The sequence below is a fragment of the Hippoglossus stenolepis genome, chromosome 22 (genome assembly GCF_022539355.2).
Source record: "Hippoglossus stenolepis isolate QCI-W04-F060 chromosome 22, HSTE1.2, whole genome shotgun sequence".
Lineage (NCBI taxonomy): Eukaryota > Metazoa > Chordata > Actinopteri > Pleuronectiformes > Pleuronectidae > Hippoglossus > Hippoglossus stenolepis.
This window is the reverse complement of record NC_061504.1, coordinates 13,135,698-13,147,823: the sequence shown is the minus strand read 5'-3', so window position 1 is coordinate 13,147,823 and position 12,126 is coordinate 13,135,698. Positions and strand designations below refer to the sequence as shown.

At 44.2% G+C, this 12,126-nt stretch overlaps 1 protein-coding gene across 2 annotated transcripts in view; it reads right to left on the bottom strand.

Annotated features, from left to right (window-relative positions):
* snd1 (staphylococcal nuclease and tudor domain containing 1) overlaps positions 1–12,126 on the bottom strand; it is a 173,006-nt gene that overhangs the window by 40,406 nt on the left and 120,474 nt on the right. For both annotated transcript variants that reach the window (XM_035146920.2, XM_035146922.2), the window contains one exon: positions 232–373. In XM_035146920.2, coding sequence (XP_035002811.1) covers positions 232–373 — 142 coding nt within the window. The remainder of the gene's footprint in view (positions 1–231; positions 374–12,126) is intronic.

Here is a 12,126-nt window from a genome sequence, read left to right as displayed (position 1 = left end):
CAGGGATGCTGCAGCAAAGGAGGAGGGGGGTATCAGAGATAGTTGTCATTCATAAAATCGGTCTTGTGCTGAAAAGGGAGTAAGAAGCAAAGAGAGCCCTTACTCCCATGTCTGTGAGGGGATTGTTCATGGTGGAGTGGATTGTGGGATTGGATGGGATGATGAGATAGTCCCTGTAGCAACTTTTTGATCTAGTCGTGTATTTTATGTCAAACTTTTATCTGAGCGTACCTGTCTCTACGTCCTGGGCGTAGAACTGCAGGGTGTCGGCGATCTCGGTGACGAATACTGGTCTGTAGTTTTCCACGCGTTCCTTCTCCTCTTTCACGTGCACAACCTCCTCGACTGGTTTCTCCTCATAGTTGGACCAGACCTACAAACACACAGAGAGAGATGACAGGGACAGGTCAGCGCCACCAGATCTCTGCAGTAGAATCAGGCAGTTTAATTCATCTTTCTATAATTCAAAGAACAGCTTTGTATAATTTGAGAAATAAACAGGGATGATGACCTCGGGGAAGTCTTTGAAATGTCCACTCACTAAATGTTTTAACTTATTTTTTCTACTTTACTATTCATACGAGAAACAATAGCAATGCATTAAATTTGCACTTAAAACAAAATTTGTCATATTTATGAGGGAACCAGAATAATGATGGAAACCAGAATAATAAGATAAACCAGGCTTTGATGATGTTTTCAACTGAAACAACAAACCTTTTACTCGTCATTATCTCGGGTTAAACTCAAACCCTACGAGGCCCTGACGCCTCAAAGATACTTCAGATCACAGCAGATGTCGGTAAAATTATTATAGAAGATACTGTATGAATAATAACCAATAAACTGATGATTTTAAAGTAATAATGATCATAAATAAATTAAAAGTGTCTATTAAAACGTAAAAAACATTGGACATTTTACAGAAACGATTTTAAGGGCAGGGTCAGGGGTTACACTTCGTCCTAACCCAGGACCCATTGGACGCAACTGTGGACAAGTTGGGACTTTAGTTTGACATGTCCTTCGTGTCCACACGTGTGTTACTGTGCTATTGTCGCCTCTGGAGAATTGAGTCTTGTCAGGGTTCAGCCCTGGGTTAGGGTTACATTAGAGATTAGCCGTGTAGAGCTGGTGAAAATGTCACAAGCTTAGGGAAGAGTGAAGCCTGTGAGGTCCCTCACAAGCACTGCAGTGTGTGTGTGTGTGTGTGTGTGTGTGTGTGTGTGTGTGTGTGTGTGTGTGTGTGTGTGTGTGTGTGAGCAGGTTACATCCTTTCTACGCTGCATCAAGGTTAGTTCTCTTTCGGCTCCCCAGGAGAAACAGAGGGCAGGAGGCTCATTAGGAGGAAGTGCTTTGCCTTGGGCCACATATCAAACCGCATTGATGTCATGGTGTGTGTGTGTGTGTGTGTGTGTGTGTGTGTGTGTGTGTGTGTGTGTGTGTGTGTGTGTGTCTGTTTACAGAGAGCAAGGGCTGCGGCCGAGAAAGTGCGTGGTTGTTAAGACTAAATACGGCGGCGTGTTTACAGCTTCAAGTACAGTAACAGTGTTAAACACGGGCAAAAACACACGATGGTCAGGATGAAAGCGAGCTAATCAGCTCCCTGCAGAGGAAACGCTGCAGAAGGGGGAGTGAAGGAGATGTTGTATAGGAGGAGACGGGGAGTAAAGATAGGTGGGGAACTGAAAAGTCAAAAAGTGCAAGTGAGCTTCACTTGCGCTCCAGATTCGTGTGCAGCGACAGCAGCAGCACAGCTTGTTACCATTCATTTCTCCGGGCTATTTGGGAAGTATTTACTTTTAAAGGTTATATAAAGAGAAGGAAAGAGGCAGACAGATTTTTTTTAACAGTGTGGCGGTATTAGCCAATTAGGTTCTGGCTAATTATTTAACTGCATGGTATCATGGAGCTAATTAGATTAGCTAGTTTTAATGTTTTCATTTTTCCCCCCCCTCTGCTTTGGCTCATGTGCAGAGCTACGCTAGTTTTAAAGCTTAGTTAATCATACCCGAGGCTTTTTTTTTTATATGCTGGCTCTTCAGCATGCTTATTAGATTATCATTTCACCTCATTGATGTGCTGATGTACAGCAGCTCCAGTCTTACAGGAGGGAATCGTGTGATTGTGAGTGAGTGAGTGAGTGACAGAGAAAGAAAGAAAAGATCACCCACGAAATAAGTGACATAAGCACCCCCTACACCCGCTAACAAAAGACAGGGTCGTACAACCCAATTACATTCAATTATTTATCCCACAAACGCTGCAGAAAAAAAAGGCTGGAGAACAGAAGGTAATAGGAGGGAAGAAAGCAGGTAGAAATACGGGGGATTGAGGGCAAGCAAGGTTAATGAAGACTGAAAACACAGCCACGCTTCGTAAACCCCGAGATCAACCGCCATGTTTTTGTACGGCATTAGATAGTCATGTGCATTATTAGCACACGCACACGCACACACACACACACACACACACGTACCTACAGCTATATGCACAGTCACAAAAGGCTGGAAGACGCAGAGTGTGGTAATAAGCATGCTCTCCACATTGCAATAGAGCTGACATGGCTTGGCTTTTAATCAAACCTGCAGCACCAATTAGGGATGACAAAGATTAGAGTGTCAGCATTCATTAGCCCGGTGGCCGTCTCCGCCGCACAGTTAGGGCGGTAACAAGTAGGTGGGATTATGGTGAGATTGGACGGCGCAGCCACAAGTTTTCCCCGTTGACCTCTGACTCCGTGTGGAGTGGGGGTGTCACGGCGAGAAGACGAAGATAGAGAGGAAAGTCCTCGATGAGGCGCTGACGACACCATGACACAGGTGATATATTCACATTTAAAAGGTTGCGCAAATATAAAGTCAGAGAGGCGAGCAGATGCAGATTAGCACCAGCAGTCTCTCCATTTCGCCGTCAACATGTTCACATACTGAGTTCTGTCTCAGCGGAAGGGCAGTGGTGAAGTGCTGCGTGTGTTTGTTCTCCGTGGCAACCGACATAAGTGTTATTGTTTCATCCGAGTTGTCGACCAGTGTGTGTTTTTCGCACCTCGAGCGTCATCGCCATCTTGTGTGGCGGGTTTCCAGTGAAAGTGACTGCAGCTTGTTTGAAGCTACACGCATGAGAAGCTAGCAGAGCGCTAGCAGCAGCTTCAGAGCCCCATCTGTGTCTAAACAGGAGTATAAGTATGGATCAGTCAGATTTTGATCATTGTAGGTATGTACAAATCTGCCGTGAGTCCTGTCATGTGTACTGTGAGAACACCACGAGTTCGGCCTGTGTAGACAGCTGGTTGGATTACAACAGTGCAACCTGTTCTGTCGCCAAAGTTCTTCAAATATGAGCTAAAAAATATCCAGTTTCAATGAAATGAAAACAGACAGCTGCCTGAAAACCTACAGCAGCTGTTTGTATTAAAATCAAATGAGGAGGATCACAGAGGGAAGAATATTTCAAAAGTTAAGAAAGTTTAAGAAAATGTTTTTAGAAAAAAATAATGAAACAGCACAGTAATATTTGCTATGATGGTGGCTGTTGATTAATGTGTAATTGACTGGTTATGTGATTTGTGAAAACAAAGGAAATCTTTATTGTTGTATGTTGTGTTAAAATTTTTCTTGTAAAAAATCCTGGATCTCCCAATTATTCCTTGAGTCATTACACTCCCCCCAGAACTTGTCACGACAATCGGTTGAGTATTTTTCATTCGGGTGAATAACCGGCTTTTAATGGTGATCACTTAGTGAAAGCTACAACTCACAGACACATTTCACACTAACAATATGTTGCCAGAATAAATAACCACATCTTCAATTGTATATTGGTTACTTGCGGCCAACGCTGCCAAGAGACTTCAGCGGTCAGTGTGATTACAGCAAGATGAACATTGGTTTTGCCTCGGAGTATTAGAGACACTGTAGAGTTCCATCTCTTTTGAAAGAGACACACACACACACGCACGCACACACACGGTCTGTGCCCAGGGCTGATGACCTTCCGTGAGCAGCCAACCATCCTGTTTGTTCCACTTGAATGCAGGTATATGACTGCTGCTTCTGCTGCTGCTCTGCAACTGCAGCCAGACGCTAGAGCCACTAAGCTGCCAGAGACAATGGGAGAGAGCACGAGAGAGAGAGAGAGAGAGAGAGAGAGAGAGAGAGAGAGAGAGAGAGAGGCGCAGAGAAGAGGGGGAGAGAAAGAAAGGAAGAGGGGAAAAAGGGAAAAGAGGCAGGCTATTAAGCTGGGGCCGAGAGGACAACAATTCCTGATAATGGGGGCCAAGCGGCGAGAGATGGCAGGTTGGGCTGACCTTCACAACTCCTGAATGACAAAAACACACTCGCAGCCAAGTGGGTGACAAGTGAGTCCAGTTGGGTTATGTGATGACGGGGCATATCGGTCTATTGCTGTAAATGGTGACGATCAGAACCCACAGGCACAAAGAGGAATTCATGTGTGGAAGGGATTAATTCTTTCCATTTTTACAAAATCAGTTTTCTACTCCTCTACCTTTCATTCTCTTAATCTTCTATTACCCTGATTCTCCTCTCGGGCTCGACTTCAATAATCTTGCAGTTTCAGTCAATCTTTTTATCGTTGGATTCTTTTTTTTAATAAAGTTAATAGCATTTCAGCAGATTAGAGTTTTGAAATCTATTTTTCCTTTTGACAAACTCTCGAAGACATTAGCCACTTGGGTGGTTTCTTAAATTTGGTTTGAAACTTGCTTGCTCCCGAGGAAGAAAGACCTGGTTACAGCCACATTGTTGAGTCTCGGTTTCCAAGCCCGGGCACACCAGATACCTCTCTGATGGAAGTGGAGCTCTTTCACGTCTAAGTGCATCTCGGCTTCAGAGAGTTAATGCTGATTACCTTCGAGCGGGTTTGCCTGAATATTTCTAATTTGATGAAGAGCGTAGCATCCCTCCAAAGACCGAGCGATGGTGCAACATTCGGAGATTCGCACATGCAAGCACAGGTGGATGAATACACAGACAGATGGATGACTGAACCAACACATAGAGCCAGAACGAGAGGGTGAGGGCTGGATTGAACACTGATTAAAGGTGGCAGCGTGTCAATTCCTCAGTGTGTGTGTGTGTGCATGGTGAAACAAAAATCATAGTTGCTACCCAAAAGTACAAATTGTGCACTTTTTCAGCAGGCAAATGCCAAAATGTATCAGTTAAGAAGGCTACAAGAACATTGGGTGGAAAATTAAAATAAATGGTTCTGGTTTAATCCATTAACTGTTACGAGACATATAGAGGAAACACCCACAACTGCGATCGTCAATTCCAGGTTTAAATGAACTCAAACTCTTAAAACTTTTCTACCGTTTGAGAAAATGTGTTTTATTTTTACTCGACGACATTAAGAACGTTACAGCCTTTTGTTTTTAACACGACACACTGGGCATGGAGTGCTCCTCGAAAAGAACATCGTGAACGCGGCTCTAAATCTTCACAATTCCTCATTAACCCGTCTTTGCGCTGCCCTGACACATGTAGAGCACTTGACAGCGGCGGAGGGCACATGTCGCTGCCCTTTGATTCACACACACCTCAGTGGACAAGGCGGCTCTGCCCTCGCAACCCGTGGCAAACTTGTGCAATTCTGAAACAACGCAGCTGTCGCAAAATCACCGAGGCCCAGAGTGACACTGAGCAAGATACGATTCGATGGAGATGTATCTCTCTCTCTCTCTTTTTTTTTTTAACACGGGAACTTACATAGTTCCATTGTTCGTTCATTACCCGATCACACTCGGAGAATGATTTAAATCAATAGGAGCATGTTATTCATAAGAGTGCACTTTGTAAATCAATTTAGCCCCTATTATATCCCTGATGAATCCCCTTTGGAGAGAATGGTTCATTAATTCAATTGAGGGCACATTTTTCTCTTTCAGTCTCACTGTGCTCACTTTTTTTTTTTCCACATCAAAAGGTTTAAAAGCTACGCATAAGAATAGAATGGGACCCCATTTACGTCTGATTGGTTTTATTCTGTTTGGATGATAGGTGGGTGAGCTCGACTCATGCAACAACACAACAAGTGATGGCATCAAAGGGAAGAGTCTGCAAAGAATCCAGATCAAAACTAGAACGGCACTCAGCACAGTGCATATCCCCATCTCGCCTCTTAGTTCGGATGCACACCAAAACTTAATGGGTTCATTCTTGGCCAATGTCCTATCCTTACACCAACTTTTAAGAAAATAGTTTGAAAAGTCTGTACGTAAGCCAACCAACAAACCAACAGGTAAAAGTTGAAGACTGCCTGAAATCATCTTCCTCTGAATCCAAACCCTCAAACTCGGAGCATGTGCCATCTTACAACTCAGCGTTTCCCTAAAGTTTATCCCTGTAACCTACAAGATGCTCTCGGAAAGAATTTGATCAGTATACAAAGTGAGGAGGAGCTCATTAGAAAGCTGCGTTGGCCTCACATTAATAATTGGGAGAGGTTGGCGTGGCAGAAAAAGGTGGGATTTCCCCATTCCTCAATGATGTTGTCTGTATTGACTAAGCCATTATAGGCGGAGATTGATCAACACGACGGGCAATTGCTTCATTAAAAGGCGTTTGGCCACATCACAGGTGAGACGTGGAGTTCAATTCCCGGGAGCGCTACGTCTGACATTGTACCAACAAAATTAGTGTCCATGTTACTTAGGTAGTAGGTTATTTAATCCTTTTGTTGTAGCCAAACAAACTAAGAAACATAGCAGAGGTTCTGCCTTCAGGGACAAAAGGCTCTGAGAAGTCTTAAGCAAAAAACAACCAAAGTAGATTGAACAAACAGGAAATAATAATCATAATTCATACTAGAGCCACTCGTGTGGAGCAGCTTGTTATTTTGTTGTCATCATAAATGATAATTGATTCTAATGACATGACTTTGTTGATAAACAGGTGAGAAGTTAATGGCTGATAAATTACCGTTTTATTAGTCCAACCACTGCTCATAATTTAATTTATCACGGTCAATGTCATGAGGGGTTTCAGTGACAAATCACCTTTAACAAAACCAACAACAAAAACAGGAAGACTCTCCTTGTGGAAAATTCAATAAACATAAATCAAACAGTCGAAAGAGAACCTCTCCCTCGTCCTGTTTGTTTCCTGGGAGCAAATGTTGTAAAAGTTGTAGGAGAACTCAGTCTTTTCAGGCCATTACGACTCAGTAGCCATAACAGATGTGAGAGGTTGATGTCGGGTAAATCCTTGGAGCCGATAAAGGTACAACACAGGCCGACAGTCAAGCTTATCAGGGTCCCCTGCTCTGATTTATCAACCGTTTGAGAGTTCATTTGAGGTGCGATGATCATAATGTACAGCGGGCGACACAACAGGCTCACGGCCACTTCGTTTTTTTTAAACCTCTAATTCAAACAGCGTAACCTTGTGGGAAAAAAAATGGTCTTGATTGGTCAGTGAGTGTAGTGAGAGGTGTCAGTGTGGCACAATTGAGAAAAGACATTACCCCCCCATGTCCAGCCCCCTAAAAAAAAAAACCTTTCTCCAAGGTTAAGAGGGGTTGTTGATGGGACATTAACCTCGATGGCTCACCTTATCATGGTGGGCCAAGTAAGAGGGGCCGTGGCAGTGGGGGAAACAATGATTTATCGCATGCGGGGACAAGCTTCGTTGTCATTCCTTCCCTGTCGTCCTCATATTCAGATATATAATGCATGGCAGCCTTGCATCGTAAAACATCCATTCCAGGAAAAGCACACATGTATGTGTACAAAAGCCCGGTGGTGGCCTTGGGAAGAGTTGGTCCAGGTTGAGCTACATTGTGGTGGCGGCGGCATCGTTCCTGCCTCAGTGGGCTAATATAATACGACCACTTATGGGCCCGCAAGGCCACACATGTGGACAGGGTAACAAAACATGTCAGCTGCACACAGGCCTGCGTGACAAGCTGTAAAAACTGAAATCACACAACACCAATATATCATGTTTGATATAAAGGTTTAATGCGTCGAAGGCCCTGAGTTCCAGAGGCAATTCTTTTTTCATAAACACATGCAGCGTTTCTGATGCATTTATATGGGTTTCTGCAGGTCTGCAAGTAGTTAAGTTTAAAGTCTTTTTTAAGACCAGGTCAAATGAAATTTAGGAGCTACTGTATGTCAAGTACGACACATGAAGAGAATGTTTCTTTGTAGTTTTACTGCAGCAAACTAATATCTATCATTGAGAAAGAACTACAACACATGAGACACTACAAACTAACAATGTCACCATGGCCCAATACATTGATCAATACATTTTATAAATCAATCCTATACTTGACAATGGAGAGAGGTCAAAATAGAGGTATTTTGGTTTCTGGGTCTAAAAAAAACCTGGACTAGTTTTGGACTGATATGAAAAAAGCCAGTATTTGAATATTATACAATAATAACTGAAAATTCAAAATAAAAATTGATGTTGACACTGCAGGCGTCAAGAGTTACTGCATTCAAACAAACAGCTTTTTAAGCTAAGGGAGATGCAGGCCTGTGGCTGTGGGGACGCCGGATTTCAACACTTGGCTCCACTCTCCGGTGCTGGAACCCAATCAATCCTAATCTGCTTAAAGAAGAATATTAAAACATAGGTGTGTATTTCTATGTCCGAGGCCAAACCACACCGAGGGGAGGCAGAGGGGGGCGAGCATGAGACGGATGGAGGGATGAGTCTCTTGGATGTGGTTACTTAGCAGATAAATTATGCATTAAAACTGCACAGGTGGCGGGGGACAGGGTTTTTTAGGTGAAGGGAGGGAGCCGAGCAGCTGGGGAATTCACGGCAGAAACGGGAGAGAAAGCGAAGGAGCCGGGGAGAAGGGGAGAAAGTCGAGTTACTCCCTGGCTTCATATCACAGCCAACAGATGTTCTGCCATCAAAGAGGCACCAGGCAGGCGGCGAGGCTACTCAGCCCAGGCTTACACGGTGAATATGACCCCCACCGTATACACACGCACTGACATTCACGACAGTAGAGGGCTTGAAAACGACCCGAGGCTATCATGGTGGCAACTTCTTACACTTTTAAATTGACACAAATTGATCCACTTAGACATGTGTGTGTGTGGTGGAGTAGGGGGTGGGAGCAGGTCTGCCGGCCCCCTGACAAAGTACTATTAGCAACAAGCATTAACTTGCACCTGACAGATCGGTGGTTGGTATGTGCACGTGAACCGAGAGGGGGCGGGGGCATAGCGTTACCATGGAAACAAGACATGTGGGCGCATATGTAATCGGGGGCAATACGTGCGCGCACACAGAAACCGACACCTGTTTCGCAATCCTCACGGGCGCCACCCCACTCAGCGGGTAGGGAAGGCGGCTGAGAGCGTGTGCACTGGGCGTCGCTCACGGTTCACACGCACGCGTCGTCCCTGGTCGTTGTCTTCTTGCCTACGTGTGGTCATTAAATGATGATCAAGCCGAGCGAGATGTCGTCGAGAGCTCAACAAAAGCGGTGCTGGGGAATCAGCACGCAATTAAAGGCGACCAGCTGCAAGTGCAAGGGCACATGACACAGACACTCAATCTTCCGATGGCGTGGACGGCGGCAGAAGCAAAGAGGGAGGCAAAAATAATTAAGTTGTGGCCAAGACAAACACTTTGTCTGATTGTGCATCATGATAACCTTGATAAAAAATGAGGTGAGGCTACAAGGAGAGGTGGAGGGCTGTAGAGATGGACTCCAGACACACTCGACTCGTGTTTGATTACTGTTTGTTTGCCCTCCGCTGATTTTTGCATTTGTATGTATGATCTGCCAGATGAAGTCTCCCCCCCCCCGGGTCTCACCGTGCGCGTCCTTCAAGATTTGTCCTTCGTTCATGCAAGACGTTCTCATGACCTTGATGCCATATCGGTGAAATTCTGTCTCTCCCCGAAAAATGCACCCATGACTAAAACACCACGCGGGATAAAAGTGGGACAAAATTAACAATGGACATGCAGTTCACCACCCCCCCCCCCCATCCCTTCCGCTTCCACTTCATCCGTCCTCTACAAGATACGTTTATCAACTCTGGCGGATTATCGGCCATGAGATCACGCTCTCCGACTGATCACTGGAGATTGCACAAGAGAAAAGAGTGGCTACAAAGCAGAGTGATTAAGATACAGGACTACCTCAATGTTACAATGTATAAGTATGCAATTAAAAGGCAATTAATCAACTTTTTAATTAACAGGCCGGTCTGTCCCGGATTGCCACAGTGTTGCCATGACAACTGGCTTTCCAGGGGGTGGTTTTTATCTCCCTTTCACTCTTTTATTCCCCCCCCCCCTCTGTTGAAGGATGCTGATCACACCTTCCACTCCATTGTTCTTCTGCTCCCTCTGTCCGCTTTATTTAAAAAGAAGAAAAATAATTGAGGTATGAGCGGGAGGGAGCGTTTGAGGCAGGAGAGCAGAGCTGGTGGGGATTAGGGAAAAGTGAGAGATGCAGGATGGCAAGAGAGCGACAGAGAGGTTAATGTGGCTGTAGACGCGGTGAGGAAGAGAGATAGAAAGTGAGAAAAAAGGAGGGAGAGGGAGGTGGGGGAGAAAAAGAGGACAATGCCATCGCCACTGATTTCCACATTTCACAATTTGTAAAAAAGACTCAGTGGTGTGATGCTCCTCCTGTGAATCTGACAGTTTGAGAAACAACTTAGCTAATCAGCATCTTTGTAGGAGAGACTGAGGTCGGCTCCGTCGTGTTTCTGTGCCGGAGCACAAACTAATATGTTGACAAGGGTGCAAAATCAACTCGGCTCTAATTGAGAACACCATGCACCGAGCTCATTTATTCAGGATAGGCTTTTGTCTCTCGCTCACATTTGGAGAAATAAAGTATTAGTTCACCCCATCAAGTATTCAGGAGCCAGTTTGATGCTTAATTCCCACATAAAGCAAGTATAATTTTTACGTTATTCTCTTTTAATCTTCAATAGATTCTTGTACGAGTTGACTTTAACTGTCAATTGTCTAAATGTGAAAAGCTTCGGCGAGATGGATACAAACATGGAGGAAGTAGCAGCAGGATAAAGACATAATCTGTGAAAAAATGAGAAATACAGACAGAGAAAAAGAAAGGCAGGGGGCTGAAGAGGGACTGGTACAATGGTGGGAATCGGAAATGCAGGAATGACGAGAGCCTGTTTATGTAACTGTCTGTCCCTGAGGCATGAAGGAGAGAGAAGGAAAGAAAGAGAGAGACTGTAAAAAGCAACAAAAAAAAAAAAGAAAGAGTGGTCCCATTCTCTAGATATAGAGTGATTTCTGAAGGCGGGTCAGCCAGGACACCGAGCCGGGTAACAGTGGGCTGAGCTAAATTACAACTGAGTTCAAGAATTCAAATAAACTCTTTCAAACCTGAATCTTTACAATAAAAAGAAATAACAGAAAAGCAGTTATTTCATTTACATTTTAATTTCAAATTCTTTTATACTGGTGTTTTCACTCTGTATCAGAAGTTAACTCCATTCATACAAACATGTAGGGGAAAAAAAAAACTGTATACATGCGAATATATATCTGCCACATAAGTAAAAAATAAGAAGTGGAATAAGTGGAGGTTTTACAAATCTGTGGAAAGGAAAGAGACAGCCAGTGAAATGATTAAACCAACTGTCCATGTGAATGCAATGATCATCAACCATGACAGGCACAACTCACAAACAATCCAGTCTGTCAATCCTCAGAGCGATCCGTCCGGTCCTCCATCTCTCCCTGCCTCATTGTATTCATCCGTCTGTTCCCCTTTCCACACGTCACCGTACTCCAAGGTTGACAGCCCATGAAAAAAGGGCCCATCAATTTTCTATTAAGGGGGCTACCATTTATTTTTTTGAGGTGTAAGAAAAAAAACATGTTGGATGCCTCACCACAAACCAGCGCTGGCAGGCTGGCGTTTTATAACTTAACTGGGGGTCACAGCAACATATTTTATTTGTCGGACAGTGTGACGACGCCTGAGATTTTTATTTCGTGATGGAGAACGGCCGCTGAAGACACTAAAATACGAGACTAGAAGTGACAGGTGCAGCCCTGTGCAGTTACCAGGCTCATATCCCCCCCCGTGCAGGTAGAGCATTGACGTTCTAGAAAATTTCAAACATGAGAAGTGAGT